General features: G+C 36.3%; 2 protein-coding genes across 2 annotated transcripts; both read right to left on the bottom strand.

The window, feature by feature from the left end:
* Nucleotides 1-1,564: 1,564 nt before the first annotated feature.
* LOC114841307 (esterase E4-like) lies at nt 1,565-7,422 on the bottom strand. The gene is made up of 8 exons (XM_029126224.1): nt 6,974-7,422; nt 5,908-6,206; nt 5,644-5,843; nt 5,064-5,260; nt 3,206-3,371; nt 2,954-3,144; nt 2,078-2,364; nt 1,565-2,015 (listed from the first exon to the last, which is right to left on the bottom strand). The coding sequence occupies exons 1-8, from the start codon at nt 7,163-7,165 to the stop codon at nt 1,814-1,816; spliced, it is 1,734 nt and encodes a 577-aa protein (XP_028982057.1). The 5' UTR covers nt 7,166-7,422; the 3' UTR covers nt 1,565-1,813.
* Nucleotides 7,423-7,576: 154 nt separating this feature from the next.
* Nucleotides 7,577-16,357, bottom strand: LOC107039922 (esterase FE4). The gene is made up of 8 exons (XM_029126225.1): nt 16,147-16,357; nt 12,018-12,313; nt 11,244-11,443; nt 9,576-9,772; nt 8,726-8,891; nt 8,463-8,653; nt 8,111-8,394; nt 7,577-8,031 (listed from the first exon to the last, which is right to left on the bottom strand). The coding sequence occupies exons 1-8, from the start codon at nt 16,336-16,338 to the stop codon at nt 7,833-7,835; spliced, it is 1,725 nt and encodes a 574-aa protein (XP_028982058.1). The 5' UTR covers nt 16,339-16,357; the 3' UTR covers nt 7,577-7,832.
* Nucleotides 16,358-17,202: the final 845 nt, after the last annotated feature.

Consider the following 17,202-nt stretch of genomic DNA (forward strand, 5'->3'; position numbering starts at 1 on the left):
CCTCAAGTTACGACTGACTCCCTAGCAACGGAATAACAACTCCTGATGTCATCGGCAATGACGGTGGCGCATCGTATTAGTGGTGAACGATCCGCCGAGTTTTCAAGCAAGTGACAGCGATAACCGCACACTTCATGTTGTATTCCTACGAAGGTTTTGTGGGTTGCCCATCTAGAAACTGTATGTTTTTATTGTCCTAGGGCTGCTAACTCGAGTTAACCATACCTGTGCTTCGTTTAACGGACCTGGTCTGTTAAACGCCATTTAGCTTCCCTCAAGACAGCTATAGTAGGCGCTACCTAACGGGCCTGAATGACGAAAAATAATAATTTATCCGCAATCAGAAGTCATTATTTTCTACAGTATGTATGTTATAAATTATAAATTATAAATTATAAGTTATAAGTGAACAACTCCCGTCGTCCATTATTTTTTTGAATTGAAATTTTTCAATTTTTTTAAATTAAAATTTTTAACCATTATTGTGGCTAACGGAAAATATTCAATATATTTTTCTCAATTAATCAAAAACCCCGTTCCGAGATTCAAAATTTAACTCTCCAGCAGTACTTATCATTAAAACGTAAGTTCCTTGGGTTGAATATATATTTTTCAATAAAAATGATGAAAAAAAAATCTTAAAAAAAATTTTTTTTCCTTTGTAATGAGAAAAATATCGAAATTTTTAATAGGCAATGTTTTTTCCCGAAAAATCGATTCACAACATCGATGTTTTCGACAAACATCAATTCTTCGATAATCGATGTTTTTTAAAACATCGCCCATCCCTACCATCGCCACCCCGTGCTCGCTCTACTCGCCAACCCCCCACGATTATTATGATGCTACCCAGTAGAAGCGATTTTTTTGTTTTTGGAAAAAGGTTCCAGTCAATGCCTTGAAAGCCCCATATTGCATCCACATAACCCCATATCACCCCTACATGACCCGTATTCTGAGGCTTACCAGGACTCTAATTCTGACCCTTGTGACCCTTGGTTTTGAGTCTTAATTTTTCGCCGTAATTTTCTATCGCCAGAAGTCGATTCGGATTTTTATAATATAGGGGAGGGTAGGGCAAAACGGCCCGGGAAGGCAAAACGGACCACTGACGAAAAATTGGTAATTTTTGTTTGTTTTCCTTCAAATCAGGAACACTGAATGTGTTGAATTAAAAGGGAGTTTCAAGATCATAACCGTCACAAGGGTTATATAGACAAGAAGTGTCGTTGAACCGTAATTTGATCAGATTCGCTAATCACCTCAAACCACAAATGATTTTGAATTTTTGTTTTTGCCTCCAATTTTTGTTTACCTCCAAAATTAAAAAATTATCAATTTTCTAGCAGTGATCCGTTTTGCCCTACCCTTCCCTACAGAGGATTAAGAGGGAAACAATATATATGCCATTTAGTAGCGCTATCCATGCGTTCAATGCTAACGGCCATCCATTTATTTTCAAATTATTCGAAATAGAATACAAATAAGATTACAAGAAAATCATCATAAATTTTCCCAAAAGCTTGAGACGATAAAGATCAAATCTGAAAACTCATGTTTCCTCTAAATTTTTTCAAAAATTATTTTTTATTATCAATACATTGGCTAATTAATGTTACACGCACAATCTATCAATTTTGAGATAACACAAAATAATTTACAAGCTAACTGCCGGAAAAATAATGATATTATGAAGAGAGCAAATTTATGTCGTTGGCCTGGCCAACAACATAAATTAGGCCATAGGTTGATCATCGCTTGAACACTTCGAAATAAATTTTTAGAATGTTGCATACAAATTGTTCACATCTTCCTAGCAACCAACGAGGTACTTGTTTGTATATGAAAGACCAACCCGGCAGGGCAAACTGGACCAGAAGTCGATCATGTTTTTGAAAATACCCTTGGACATTTTCAAGCTTCTAGGGCCTTCAATGATGAAGGTCTCGAGGGCATCGGTCTTCACAGGCGTCCATTCAATAGAAGATTTGAATGTACTTTCATGTGTAGGTTCTCTGGTTAAAGAATGAACGTCATTTCATGGCTGACTGGCCAAAATAAAGTCTTGACGGCTTACCCGAATATGACAAAGTTGGTCCATAACAGTGTCATTACATCAACCATTTTAAAGTCTCCTTCACCCATTGTTTTGTTAGGAAAATGAGCTTGATAGAAAGGGAATAGATACATGAGTTCATCACCATGAGTAACACCGTAGTCTCTGTCTGGATCGTAGGGAATGAGTGATGTATGATTGATGCTTCTATATCCAAAATGATAGAAGTATGTGGGACTCTTTGAAGCATGCAGATGGCCTTTCACTGCAGTAGCACCGGCGAATTTCAATTCAGCATCAGAAAACATCTGCAACACAAAAATTCATAAGTAGAATTTTTATTTCATTAAAAAATTCGCATGAAAAAATTCAATAGAAAACCTAGCGAGTTCGCTAGAAAATTCTATTGGAATTCTATATGAATTCTATGGGGATTCTATAGGATTCCTATTGGAATTCTATTGAAAACTGATATTTGATATTTGATAACTGATATTTGTTTTTTTGCGCTGATTCTATTAGATATTCGATAAGAATTATCGAGCACAAATTTTCCAAGTTTTTTCCACTGGATTTTGTTTCATTTTGCATTACAGAATCCGAGTGGAAAAAATTTGGAAAATTGATGCCCAAGCATTCTTACAGAATAAATCTCAAGAGAAAATTCCAAATCGAAATTCGATATCTATTAACTTTTTCTTAGCGAATATCCACTAGAATCAGTGTAAAAAACAAATAGAGTTCCAATAGAAATCCTATGGATACCCCAGAGAATTCCTATAGAATTCCAACAGAATTTTCTAGCGAATTCGCTAGGTTTTCTATTGAATTTTTTCATGCGTGAAATTTTTCAGAAAAAATTCAGTATACGGCTTCCATTTACAGGAAATAACGTACATCAGTCACGTTCATCCTAGTAGACTCATCAATTGTCTTATTTCCAAAGTAATATTGACGGATTTTTCGCGAAATTGCTTCCAGGGTTGTTCTCGGGTAATCTGGGTTCATCTCAAGGGATATTGGAATAAGTTCCACAAACTCGTCATTCAATCGTTTAACATCTTCTTGATGAGGGGATGAATAAAGTCCTGGAATTCATAATACAAGTTACATCCGGACGACTCACGGGATGACTTTCATGGTACTAACCCACAGTATACATAGATCCCTCATTCGCATTCACACCACTCAACCAAGGAACGTCTGAGAACTCGCCACGTTTCATCAATTCGCCTGGTTCCTCTGTTAAGAATGCACCAGAATGGTTTGACTCCTTGACTGGTCGGAATGGCATCGTTGGAGCTCCATTGAAAATCTAACAGACATGTAGCGTGTGTCAATACCATAGGGGATTACCATAGCGAATTTGCTAGGTTTTCTATTGAATTTTTTCATGCGTATTTTTTTATGAAATAAATATTCTACTTATGAATTTTTGTGTTGCAGATGTATTTTGAAAACGTGAATCGTTAGGGCTGCCGACGAGACTCAAACGAGACTTTACGTTGGAGGGATCGTCTTGGTCTTAGTGATCACAGAAACTTTCGGTATCGTCACAGTCTCAAAAGAGGCAGTATCGGCTCTTCTCTTGATGACTCTCACATGACACACAATTTATCTCATCTCGAGATTTTACATTGAAGAAGCACGAAAAATTTGAGACCGAGATGAGATAAATTGAGTGGGAATCATCACGAGAAGAGCCGATGCTGCCTCTTTTGAGACAGTGACGAGACCAAAAATTTTCCCGCTCACCAAGACCGAGCCGAGCAATCCCTTCAAAGTGAAGTCTCGTTTGAGTCTTGTGGGCAGCCCTATGAATCGTAGAAAATTTTCAGAGTAAATCATGTCTACGATTGATTAGAGCCATTTTCTGATGTGTCTTTCATATGATTAACCTGTTTTTGCTTCCGAATGGAAACATAGTATTCGCCGGATTTTGGCATTCTCGAATTTTACCTGGAAATGATGTAGAATGAAACGTGAAGAAATGATGTTTTTAGAAAATGTCTGTATGTCCGGGTCTGATAGTTCGGTTTTTGGGTTACCACTTTTCAGAAAATATAACATTGATACGGGAAAATTGATTGATATGGACGTGACATTTTGGTCCATACTAGGTATTATTGAGCTTAAGTTTGATGCACAATTTCACCCCGATCGGTCCAGTAGTTCCTGAGATATTCAACTTTTTGTATAAAACTATATTGGTCAATATTTCAGAAACTACTTGACCGATTTCATTTTTTTTTTTCAAAATACTCATCTCGATGTCTTCTATCTAGATCAATCAAAATATATATACCCGTTCACAAAAAGTTTTTGAGATATTGCCGATTTACCATTTTTTCCCAAGATTCCATGTACGCGCGCTAACACGACAAGAAATTGAGATAGAAGGTTGAAATTTGGTATCGTTGTATCTCCCATAATACCAAAGGTTGGTATTTTGGCTGAGCGATATCGGTCCAGTAGTTCCAGAGATATTCATTTTTTTGTATAAAACAATATTGATCAATATCTCAAAAACTACTTGGCCGATGTCAATTTTTTTTCAAAATACTCGGCCCCTTGTCTTTTATCTAGGTCAATCAAAATATATGTACCGGTTTATACAAAGTTTTGGCGATAAATTGAAAAAGGGAATGGCTGTGGATCCATTCGGAAGCTTACTACCAATGAATTAGTAGAAATAAAACATTAAAATACAAATAACATAAAGTAACAGTCACATGCCTTCTGCAATATAGGCGCGGTCAACTGCATGTTTACCTACGTTTCAATGGGAAAAAAGTTCATGAAGCGAATGAGCGATAAGTAATGACTACAAGACGGCATCCCTTTCACCGCTAATTTAATAATTCAAATGCTCTAATAACCGGACATCTCAGAGACACCTGTTCTCGAACGGAACAGGTCCGGTAACTGGCATCATCTTGGCATACATTAGTAACAATGGTTGAGATTATCAATCTTCAGCCAAAAACAGAAGGATGTGTTCAATTACCGACCACGCTGTAGGCTTTGCAGCTATCGCACTAGCATTTTTAGTGCGCAGACACTGAAGAATTCTCTTTGAGGTCTCTGTTGGACAATCAAGTTCTCTAGCAAGACGACGGGCAGTATCCCTCGCAAGTTTTGGTGTGTTGTATGACCAAGTATTGACGGCGGTACCGCTCTGGGAGATCCCTCGATGGAATAGTCCTTCACATTGAATTCAGGTATGTTTCAATTTTTCAATGTTAAAGATATACGCAGTGTCATGCACAGAGGAGTCTTCTAGGCTTTTTACATTATTGTTATAGTAAAGATCTTAGGTTTCTGTGAGTTTATCGACTTTTACATTCACGTTATGCAAAAAATTTATGGATAGCAATCATGTCTTTTTTCAGTGTATCATTCAGAAAGGGTAAAAGCAAGGATGGGCTCGGTATCTGCTTATGCAATGAGCTCTCAGCGCAAAGGGTTAAAGAATTAATCTTTTTTCATATAACGGTCAAATCATTGAATTTATGCGATTCATGTCATTATACGATTGTTCACGAAGATGGTATGTAACGTTTTAGAATCAGTACTTCATCCGATACCTTTAGCGAGTGGACTCAAAACAAGGTAATGTACATTTGCGGCTCCAGCACTGCCACCGGCAATGGTGACTTTGCTTGGATCACCACCGAAGACTGCTATATTTCTCTGAACCCAGCGAAGTGCTTGCACTTGATCCTTTAAAGCATAATTCCCTGGAACGACATCATCTGCTGTACTCAGAAAACCGAGAGGTCCCAATCTGCAAAGAATTGTCGTTCATCTTCGTTTTTTTCAAATCATGCGACTTTTCTTGATAGTTTTACCTGTAATTCATGGTCACTAGAACAATGTCATGATCTAGCAGGAACTTTGGACTATATAGCTGTGACGAACCACTACCCGAGAACCATCCACCACCGTAACTCCACACCATAACAGCATAAGGAATGGAAGAATTTTTCCATCCAACATCAGGCAATTTTGGAGTGTATACATTTATGTAGAGACAATCTTCTGAACCGAAGATCCTAGAGGCGGAGTTTTGGGCCTCCTTCTGGAGACATATGTTTGCATCACTTTTAGCCGACCGGACTCCTGTCCAAGGGGCTGGTGGCTGAGGTGCCTAAAATCAAAGACCGAAGACACTGTGATTGATTTCATATCTTTCTGGGAACCATTTCAACTTACTTATAGAACAACTAGTGAACGGGCGCTTCGCGCGCGTCGCTAGGATGATTTATACTATTTTATTTCATTTTATTTTATTTCAATTTCCGTTTTTATAATTCGATTAATTTAATTTTCTCCCTTCTTATTCTTATTATGTATATATATTTTCTTTAATTCACAAGTTATAACATTGAACCAAGAGGAATTATGTTAAAAATCAATAAAAAGATTTTTCTTTGGAATAAAAGTAAACACACAAAACAAAAGTCATTCGAAACCTTATTCGGGTAATAGAAAAATTGCTCCATGTATTCCTCAAAATTTTTAAAAAAGGATGATCGGCTAGAAGATTGAGAAAAGTAGTGTTTCTTCATTTGTGTCGGTGGAAACTTGGAATCAGTTTTTTTTTCAAATATGGGCGGAATATAAATATTTTGGAATTTTATCATCTAATTTTAATGAGAAGAAATGAAAAAAAACAATTTTTCAATGTCTCCGGAAAGTTTTAAAATCGACATATTTTCTCGAATAATGAAAGAATACTCATAAATTCCATTTCTATTCTTACCTTTTGATAGAATCAATAGAATAAATGACAGAAATTGAGAATTGGAGACGAAAAATTTTATCGGATAATTATTATATAATAACAATAATTGGTACAAATTGTTTTATGAAAATTGTCACTTTGAATTCCAGCTTACATAATCGATATTCTACCTGAAATCGTAATACTCCTACTGGTGGACGAGCGTATGGGATGCCCCTAAATGCAAAGATATCTCGTCCGTTCCTTGATTTCAATACCGATCCTTCTAGTATCCCATCACTAATTCTTACTCTTGTCGCAGCAAGCACTGTACAAATCCATAATGAAAGCAGTAATGCAATGTGTCCCACTGAAAATCTCATATTTGACTGTTTCTGAATGAATCCACATGCAGACTGAACTGCTTCTGTCGCACAGAATATAACAAAACATAAGACAATGTGTAACGATAAGATATTAAAACTTCACGTTGTAATCCGGCAATGTATTCTTTTTCTCTACATTTTCAAGTGAATTATTATCTCTGAAGTGGATCGAGATACGCGGTATCGGTCTTATTCTCAATAGCAAATGAGTAAAGTTATTTCTGTGGTGAATTAGTAAGCAAGGTGCATCTTTTTCGAAGAAAAATTTTTTCGCTAAATTGCTTCTTATCTATTTGTGGAAGTGATTTATTCCAAAAACACAGTGCTAGTTTCCCAATTCACCACAAATTTCATGAAATTTTGACATCATGACATCTTGCCACATTCGTATTCATAGAATTCACTAAATTTGACTTGCAATCGATTTATTTCACAGTTACACAAAATGATGTACGAATATAGTTGAAGACAAATGACGCTAAGTACCTAGTTTTCAAACACTTATATACACAATTCGATACATATATAAAACGATATAATTTTGTTTCTATCGAGAAAAAAATTGTTTTGCAGGTTTTGCATGCTGTCTCTGAATAATTAATGATGTCATTGAATCAAATGACAGAATCCCCGGAATCACATCGAGATTCTTTGCAAAATTATATTATGCAGTAGGTAGATTAGCTGTACGAGAAAGACCGGCGCGACAGCGAAAACTAGACCACAGGTTGATCATATCTTTGAAGACATTATTAGACATTTTGAAGCTCGTTGGACTCTCGATAGAAAACGTCTCAAGCGCATCAGTTCTAACAGGTTCCCAATCAACGGGAAGTGTAGATGTACGGGATGGTACAGGTTTCCTGTTACAGAGATGAAGCTATCATCCTATGTTCCTCCAACAAAAAAATTAATGATGGAAATCAATTCTCCATTGCTCACCCGAATCTCGCAAAGTTGGACCATAAAGCAGTCATCACATCCACCATTTGGAAATCTCTCTGACTCATTGTACCAGTCGGAAACAGAACTTCATGTACTGGAAATAGGTACAGAAGTTCGTCAGCATGAGAGACACCATAGTCTTTCGTGGGATCACCAAAAGCTGAGTAACTCAAGGAGCCTCTGTATGCAAATTGATAGTAATATACCGGATTCCTTGCACCTTGAAGATGTAATTTCGCTGCGGTGGCACTAGCGAACTTGAAGATCGAATCAGAAATCATCTACAATATAAAAATTCAATAGTAAAGAAATTATTTCATATGCAAAACATTAATTGAAATCTTCGTACATCTACAACGTTCATCCTAGTGGACTCATCGATTTGCTTGTCACCGAAGTAATATTGACGTATTCTTCTTGTAATATCGTCCAAGATTGGTTTTGGGCAGTCTCTGTCTAAACCATTGGCTAGTGGTGCAAGCTCAGTAAACTCGTTATTCAACCGCCTGACATTCGTTTGATTGGGTGATGCATAGAGAACTGCAATAAATGAGAAGTAAGTAACATTAACTCGTGTATGTCACTGCAGGAGGTAATATTTTTCATACTAACCGCCAGCGGCGAGAGCTCCTTCCTGAGCGTTTACACCATTCAACCAAGCAACATCTGCAAACTGGCCACGTTCCATCAATTTTCCAGGCTCGTCTGTTAAAAACGCACCTGGATTGGGGGATTCTATCACCGCTCGGAATGGTAGATCTGGAGCTCCAATGAAGATCTAAAAACATTTTGACTTCACTAACAAAAAAACGACAAAGGCTTGTTCTCAAACAAGTCTTACTTATGCCAAGAAAATAGTTTTTTGAAAATTATCAAAAAACTATTTTTGTGTGCCAAACATGCAGAGAGTGCGTCGGAATGAAAAATTTTTATCGCAAAAATCGATTTAGTAGTTCAAAAAAAATTGCATTCTCTGTGCACGCAAGAAATGTCATCTCTAGCACTACTCCTACGTTATTCGATACTCCCATACGTGTTTTGCACCCGAAAAATCTTCGTTTTATGCGAAACAAGAGATAGTAGTTAATAGGAGAAGTGGGAGAGGCAAGGCAGACGGATGGGGAGCCTATAAAACCGTAATGGTAGTAGAAAAGAAATATGAATAAAAATAATAGATAATATTTGTTGATTAATTTTGCTCTAGATGAAATATTTTCATTCTGAAAAGGCACCGTCTGGTGTGAATTATCCCCCTCTTGAGCTAACTATTTCCCTGCTGTCGAAAGCAGAACAATTATTTATGTTTGAGACTCTCAAATTCAAACCAAATAAATTCTTTCTTGACAATTTTCAAGTAGCGATTTTGTTGGCCCAAACAAGACTTGTTTGACAACGTGTTTGTTTTTCTCTCAGTCTTCTGTAAATACTAGGACAGATAGAAAGTTTGCGTGCTTGTAAATACCGGCCAATTTGCAGGCTGCATCATGACATCGCCGGCATCCTTTGTACGTAAGCACTGAAGAAGTTTCTCGGAAGTATCTGTAGGACAATTCAGTTCTCTGGCGAGACGGTGAGCGCTCTCCCTCGCGGATTTTGCGGTATGGTATGGCCATTGATTGATGGCAGTGCCGCTCTGGCTAATCACCTGGTGGAAGAGTCCTGAAAGACAAATCGATGTATTTGTATAATTAACTGTTGAGAAGGAAGTCTCACGTCCTGCCCAGGTAGTTATTACCAAGAGTATGGAAATGTCAACCGCCAATACAGTGCTATGATACCTACATTTGAGATTCTAGAAATGGATTATGCGTTTATCCAGTACTGGACCAGCGGGGGCCCAATACTAGACCGAAGCTTGTCTGCATTGGACGGGCCCTTAACCAATTGGGCGGAATTCGTTTCTGATAAAAAATTAGACATGGACCAAAATTGGCGGAGAATGGTTCAGCGCCAGCCAACACTGGGCTACCCTCGACCAATTCTGGCCTCGACCATTCCTCAACTACCATGATCATAGCCTAATCAACAGATAAGAAATTATGAATAGTTTCATGTTCTATGCTTTCTGTCCTCCAACTTCCAGATTTTACGTACCGTTATCCCTTTTAATCGGGACGTTTTGTTTATTAGAAGGTAGATAGTATAGAAAAAAACTGACCGTTACCCCTCTTAATTGGAATGTTTCGTTTAATAGTGGTAGTCGATTGGACCGATTATAAAATCAGAGAGAATCGCTTTTTGAACTGTCACTGATTAACGGTTATTTTTGCCAATTCGTATTATGAATGTATCTGGTTGACGAAAAATTAGAGAACCTATGACGAACCTTGGTCCAACCTTGACAGTGAAGTCAGCTAATGATTGATCAATATCTCTGTGATAACACCGGGACGAGATAGCATCGATCAAGTTCATGCCAAAGATGTGAAATCGTCGCCTCACAGTGAGAGAAGTTTGTCGTTTGGCCAAATGTGGAATAGCGACAAAACTGTCATTGCGAGCCGGGGAAAAACAAAATTCTTGCCACAAGCTTTTTCTTGATTAATGTGGTGAATACTCGGAAAATTGAAACAAATTGAAAAATTCTTTAAACAAAAATGAATAATTTACAAAATAGCGAGTTCAAGTGAACCAGTATTCTGAATTGATCGTTCCTGTTACAGTCAGTAATCATTACAATATTTGATCGGTGATTATAATGAATTCCAATGGGTTATTTAAAAAATTATTCATTCTTATCTGAAGAATCTTTCAATTCGCTTCAGTCGATTGAGCCTTGACGACATTACCCAAAATAAAGCTTGTGCTATGAATTTCGTAATCCTACAAAGTTATTTTCGCTTGTCGTGTAAGATCCAAAATTCTACGCAACATCCTATCCATTTTTCAAGTCAAATTTTCTGGAAACTAATATCAAGAATCATTCTGGTTCCCCTTCTACCTACTCCCAAATCCTATCCAATAATGCCCTGTGATGTTACAAGATGTGAAACGCTATATCAGCTCCCCTCTTAATAAAAATACGACTTTATATAGCGTTTCGCATCTTGTGATATCACAGCAATTTGTTGAATAGGGTTTCAGAGTAGTGTCTACTTGGGCGTCTTCATGAAAATGTCTGGTTTCTTACCTCTTGCCAGTGGACTCAACGTAAGCAAATGCACATTTGAAGCCCCAAAACTCTCACCGAAGATGGTTACTTTGGCGGGATCACCTCCGAACGTAGCAATATTTTCTTGAACCCATCGGAGGGCCTGAACATGATCCTTTAGGCCAGCATTCCCTGGGATGACACTATCTGCGGTGCTCAAAAGACCCAGAGGTCCCATTCTAAAAAAAAAAACAAACTTTCTAAGCTTCTGGTTTCCAGCACTACGGTATTGAGATTCAGAACCGTGGCCTAGAATCAAGATCCGCTGGGTACTGAAATCGTGAACCCTGGGTTCTTAAATTAAAAAAATTTCAAAGTAATCAAATATTGCGTCACGTGATTGAAGAGAGGAGGAAGTTCTGTAATTTCGTGATGGAGCGGGGCAGGGGTTTCCTGAATTGTGATGTCATATGATAATTAATGAAAATCATTGGAGGGAACAGGGATGTCAATTATAATAAGCACTTCAAGGTTTTTACTTTAAGAAACCCAGGGTTCTTGATGTCAATTCCCCAGGGTTCTTGATTTTTATACTCAATGGTTCTTATTTTAAGAAGCGAAAGTACTATATAGATTCCAGAATCAAAGTGCCTTGAATTAAGTACCATGAGTACTGGCTTTCAGTAAAAATCACTGAAAACTAGAACTTTTTTTCTGATTATTAGAAAAATATCACTCGAATCGAGTACTTTTTGTCTTTAGAAAGCGGAAACTTGTTGTGTCTGTGTGCGTAAGTTCCAATGATGAATTTACCTATAGTTCATGGTGACGAGAACAATATCGTGGTCGAGAAGAAACTTCGGACCGTAGAGCAAAGAATGACTGGAACCTTCGACGCCACCACCATGAGACCACACCATAACAGCATAACGTTTAGGGGTATGTCTCCTAGTTCTCCTTGGCAATTCTGGGGTAAACACATTAATGAAAAGACAATCCTCCGATCCAGTTGATTTTGAACTAGTGTTATCGTAGTTTCTTTGAACGCAGACTGTTCCATCAGCCTTAGCGGAGCGAACTCCTGTCCAAGAATTTGGTGGTTGGGGTGCCTATGAAGTAAGAAAATGATTTTTTTTTGTATGCATTTTGCATAATTATCACCATTTTTGAGATGGCTCAGTCTGCTAGTCCAAATCTCAAGTCAAAATCTCTATGTTGAAATCACTCATCTTCATAACGAGTCAAAAATAACTTCATAACTTCAAAAAACCAAATGAATAGTCTTTGAGATATTGAACAATATTGTTTTACACAAAAAATTGAATATTTCTAATAGTAAGAGCTAAAATCATACCGAATTTCAACTTCCTATTTCGATTTTTTCGAGCCTTATCGTATAAACATCGATTGTATCACAAAAATGAAAAATTTCAATTACTGGACGTCTCGTCTAAATTAGCTAGGTATATTATGGTTCGGATTCGATAAATATCATCATAAGGAATATTTTAACATCACAAAAAGTTCATTTGATGCAGTAGTTTTCGAGATATTGGGAAAAAAAATTGCGTAATCACTATATCTCCAAAACTAATGGACCGATTAAGCTAAAATTTCGTCCAGATGTGCTCGTAAATAACACCAATTGTGGACCAAAATTTCAGGTTTGCACCTATCTCTTAATCTTTTTTTTTGTGAAGATGTATAAAAAAAATTCCAGAATTTTGCACGCAAATACGGACATTTTTTAAAAACATGGTATCTCGACGTTTAATAACAATCTAAAGCATATCCAGGCAATATTGGAGAATCGAAAAATCGACCGATTACAAAGCTTTCATTTGGAAACAGAAAATTGTGATAAGAGGTTTCTTGTAGAAAATTTTTTTCAATATTTTTTCGAGAATTGCACTCTTCAGATAACCACCTTATGTTTGACTATTTTATAGTTAATTTGGATACATTCACCACTACTCAATTATTCTCGTGGTTTCAGGCCTTCTCAGAGCTTATCAGATCTCTTATCAACCGCACCCATCATCTACATATTTGCAAAAGAATATATCAAATATTGACGGTGAATCTTGGAAATATACTCAAGTGAGAATTAATAATAGTAATAACAATTTATTCTTTGAGCACAGTGATTTCTTTCCCTGTTCTCATAATATTCCAGCCAAAAAAATATCTATGGAATCTTTTTGATATTGTACCCTTATTTGAAAGATGTTTATTGATAGGTCCGAAGACATGTTTATTTTTCCATGTAGGCAGACGAAGCCATACTTTTCTTTCCATCGTTTTTTCTCACCATGTTTACACACCTGCCGATTCTGCAGTAATCAACAACAAGTTTAATGTTTGAAATTATACTTCGATTTTACGTTTCTCATTGTCAGCAATTTATAAGCGATTCTGAAAATACATATATCTGCGCTTATGAGAAACACCGAGCAAGAAAAAATTTAGCAGAAAAACCTAGCGAATTCGTTAAAAAAATCTATTGGATTTCTGTTGAACTTTCATTAGTTTTTGGCAGATTCTATTGTCATGTTCAATAGAAGATATTCCATAGAAAAAGTCCATAGCATTTGATTTTTCTATACAACTTATTCTATTGAAATATTTTCTATAGAATTTCCTTGTCTCAAATTTTTTAATATTTTTTCATTCTATTTTTCTTTTGTTTTCATTAAAAAAATCGAACAAAAAACTTAAAAAATCGAACGAAAAAAGTGATGGCTGATTTCACGAGATTTCAGGGAGATTTCCGTGATTTCATGCAATCATTGATTTCATGTGATTGTCCGGGATTTTTTGGTGATTCCGCGATTACAGACGATTTCAAGTGATTTCAAATTTTTGATTTCATCTATTTAGGGGAGAATGGAGTAGGAGCGAATGGAGGTAGAACCCGGAGAAAAAGAAATGCACGATATTAGTGGAAGAAGACTCAGGCATGAGAGTTACAAAGGGGTGAATGGGAGGATGAAACCATCAAGATAAAACCATAAGAATCAAATTATTTTGTTTTTTCGATAATTTTTTCATTCGATAAAATATCTATTTCTTCAATAAACTGAAGAACAACGTACACTTCATACATTCACCTGAACGAAATGAACGCTCCACTCGAATTAGGAATGAACGAAATTTGCAATCAGAAATACTTATTAATTTTTTTATATAACCATAGGGTAGAAAATTGTCTGGCGATATTGACCAATGGCCATATAACCATGAGTAGTTATTGGTTGAAATTCAAGAATTTTTAAATAAAAATAATACACGTGAATGGGCATGCGTAGAAGAATACACCACAAATACACAGCAAAAACAAATGTCTGAATTCCACACACCTTTTGTAGAAATTTTTCAGACGNCTTTTCTTTCCATCGTTTTTTCTCACCATGTTTACACACCTGCCGATTCTGCAGTAATCAACAACAAGTTTAATGTTTGAAATTATACTTCGATTTTACGTTTCTCATTGTCAGCAATTTATAAGCGATTCTGAAAATACATATATCTGCGCTTATGAGAAACACCGAGCAAGAAAAAATTTAGCAGAAAAACCTAGCGAATTCGTTAAAAAAATCTATTGGATTTCTGTTGAACTTTCATTAGTTTTTGGCAGATTCTATTGTCATGTTCAATAGAAGATATTCCATAGAAAAAGTCCATAGCATTTGATTTTTCTATACAACTTATTCTATTGAAATATTTTCTATAGAATTTCCTTGTCTCAAATTTTTTAATATTTTTTCATTCTATTTTTCTTTTGTTTTCATTAAAAAAATCGAACAAAAAACTTAAAAAATCGAACGAAAAAAGTGATGGCTGATTTCACGAGATTTCAGGGAGATTTCCGTGATTTCATGCAATCATTGATTTCATGTGATTGTCCGGGATTTTTTGGTGATTCCGCGATTACAGACGATTTCAAGTGATTTCAAATTTTTGATTTCATCTATTTAGGGGAGAATGGAGTAGGAGCGAATGGAGGTAGAACCCGGAGAAAAAGAAATGCACGATATTAGTGGAAGAAGACTCAGGCATGAGAGTTACAAAGGGGTGAATGGGAGGATGAAACCATCAAGATAAAACCATAAGAATCAAATTATTTTGTTTTTTCGATAATTTTTTCATTCGATAAAATATCTATTTCTTCAATAAACTGAAGAACAACGTACACTTCATACATTCACCTGAACGAAATGAACGCTCCACTCGAATTAGGAATGAACGAAATTTGCAATCAGAAATACTTATTAATTTTTTTATATAACCATAGGGTAGAAAATTGTCTGGCGATATTGACCAATGGCCATATAACCATGAGTAGTTATTGGTTGAAATTCAAGAATTTTTAAATAAAAATAATACACGTGAATGGGCATGCGTAGAAGAATACACCACAAATACACAGCAAAAACAAATGTCTGAATTCCACACACCTTTTGTAGAAATTTTTCAGACGCTAAAAAACGTCTGAATAAAATGAAAATTTGTCTGAATTTCAAACATGAATTAAGATGTTTGGGCACCTGTTAGTCTGAAATTCAGACAATGGTTTTGCTGTGTAAGTCAAAAGTTTCTTCCTCTTTTATATATTCGAAGGGATCTCATGAGCTGCTCATTTCATGATTTCATGGGATTTCAGCGATTGCAAGTGACTTCAATTGAAATCACCAGAAATCCATGAAATCCCAGGATTTGACTGATTTCAGTTGATTCCAATTGATTTCATACAATTTCATTCCTGAGTGATACAGTGATTTCACAAATCAATGGCCCCTCGTTTCTAACAAAATGTAACGATGGATTCTATGTATCATTTTGTATCGGTTCCAAAGCTGCGGTTGGACACTTGCAGTACATGAATCCAAAAAGTTCATGACGAGATCTGTGAATTAATTTTTTTTTCTGAATTGTTATTTACCTGGAAGCGTAATTCTCCTACTGGTGGCCGAGCATACGGAATTCCCCTAAACGCTACGAAATTCCGCCCCTTCCTGGACTGCAGTATAGATCCTTCAAGTGTTCCATTTCTAATTGTCACTCTTGGGGTACAAGACACTGCAATAACGCACAATGAAATGATCGCAAAGAGAGGCGCTGCGGATATCCTCATGGCTGACCCGTTCTGAATAACTCGCAATACTGACTGAGGTGATGAGTTCACTACACCGCCTTTTCTAGACCGCTACTTTGCAATTCGATCAACTTCTGCTTCTTAGTAGAAGCGGAACATAAATAAGGAAAAAACGTTCAGTTATGTTTCAAGTTTTTTTCCTCATTCGTCAGACTTGGGGCTTTCATGGATACTGTTATCTGAATGTGTGACGTAAGCCTTGCAATTTGAATATTTTTGAGGATGTTTACACTTTCGTTGAAATTGGGTTTTTCCGTGCGTAAAAGAGTTTTAACGTTTTGCAGCCAATGGAGGAATATATAAAATCTAATGACTGTCAATTATACGGACCAATGCTCTTCAAGGAATCCATTTCTCAACTGATGGTATTCCATCAACTCGATTTTGAAATTAATATAACAATATAGGAAAGCTTTCTGAAGGTCGCGAAAAGTCGCTCGTTATAATTGCGACGAAATTACATGAATGACAAATTTCATTTTTATATGCAGCACTCATGGAATTCAGTAACGAAGCAATAGAACAATTTAAGCTTAACTCTTGATTGAGTTTTCGAGGAATATTTCCGAACCTACGGGAGATAGCAAAATTTCCGTTAAAACTTTTTTTATAGTTCTCGATTTGCTCAACAAAAAAGGTTATAATACAAATTTTAGAATCTGTCTTAGACCCCGATATATTCATTGAAAACTAAGCAATAGTCAAAACCAACTTAAACCGTTTTACCGCTTCGTTACGGAATTCATATTCCAATTGATTTTAACAAAATGAGGAAAAAAGTGGATGAGAATCGTCATTGGAACGGAGGAAATAACTTGCTCCATAATAATGGAAAATTTAAGA

This window comes from Diachasma alloeum, unplaced genomic scaffold, assembly GCF_001412515.2.
Source record: "Diachasma alloeum isolate Michigan unplaced genomic scaffold, Dall2.0 Dall_scaffold_00313, whole genome shotgun sequence".
Classification (NCBI taxonomy): domain Eukaryota; kingdom Metazoa; phylum Arthropoda; class Insecta; order Hymenoptera; family Braconidae; genus Diachasma; species Diachasma alloeum.

What these genes read in the sequence shown, in the direction of transcription:
- LOC114841307 (XM_029126224.1), bottom strand. Translation starts at nt 7,165, where the DNA reads ATGAGATTTTCAGTGGGACACATTGCATTACTGCTTTCATTATGGATT. An exon ending in CAAAGCCTACAGCGTGGTCG is followed by an intron (nt 3,372 to 5,063) that starts GTAATTGAACAC and finishes CATGTCTGTTAG; the next exon opens with ATTTTCAATGGAGCTCCAAC. An exon ending in CTAGGATGAACGTGACTGAT is followed by an intron (nt 2,365 to 2,953) that starts GTACGTTATTTC and finishes TTTGTGTTGCAG; the next exon opens with ATGTTTTCTGATGCTGAATT.
- LOC107039922 (XM_029126225.1), bottom strand. Translation starts at nt 16,338, where the DNA reads ATGAGGATATCCGCAGCGCCTCTCTTTGCGATCATTTCATTGTGCGTT. An exon ending in CTCGTCACCATGAACTATAG is followed by an intron (nt 11,444 to 12,017) that starts GTAAATTCATCA and finishes TTTTTTTTTTAG; the next exon opens with AATGGGACCTCTGGGTCTTT. An exon ending in TGCAGCCTGCAAATTGGCCG is followed by an intron (nt 8,892 to 9,575) that starts GTATTTACAAGC and finishes AAATGTTTTTAG; the next exon opens with ATCTTCATTGGAGCTCCAGA.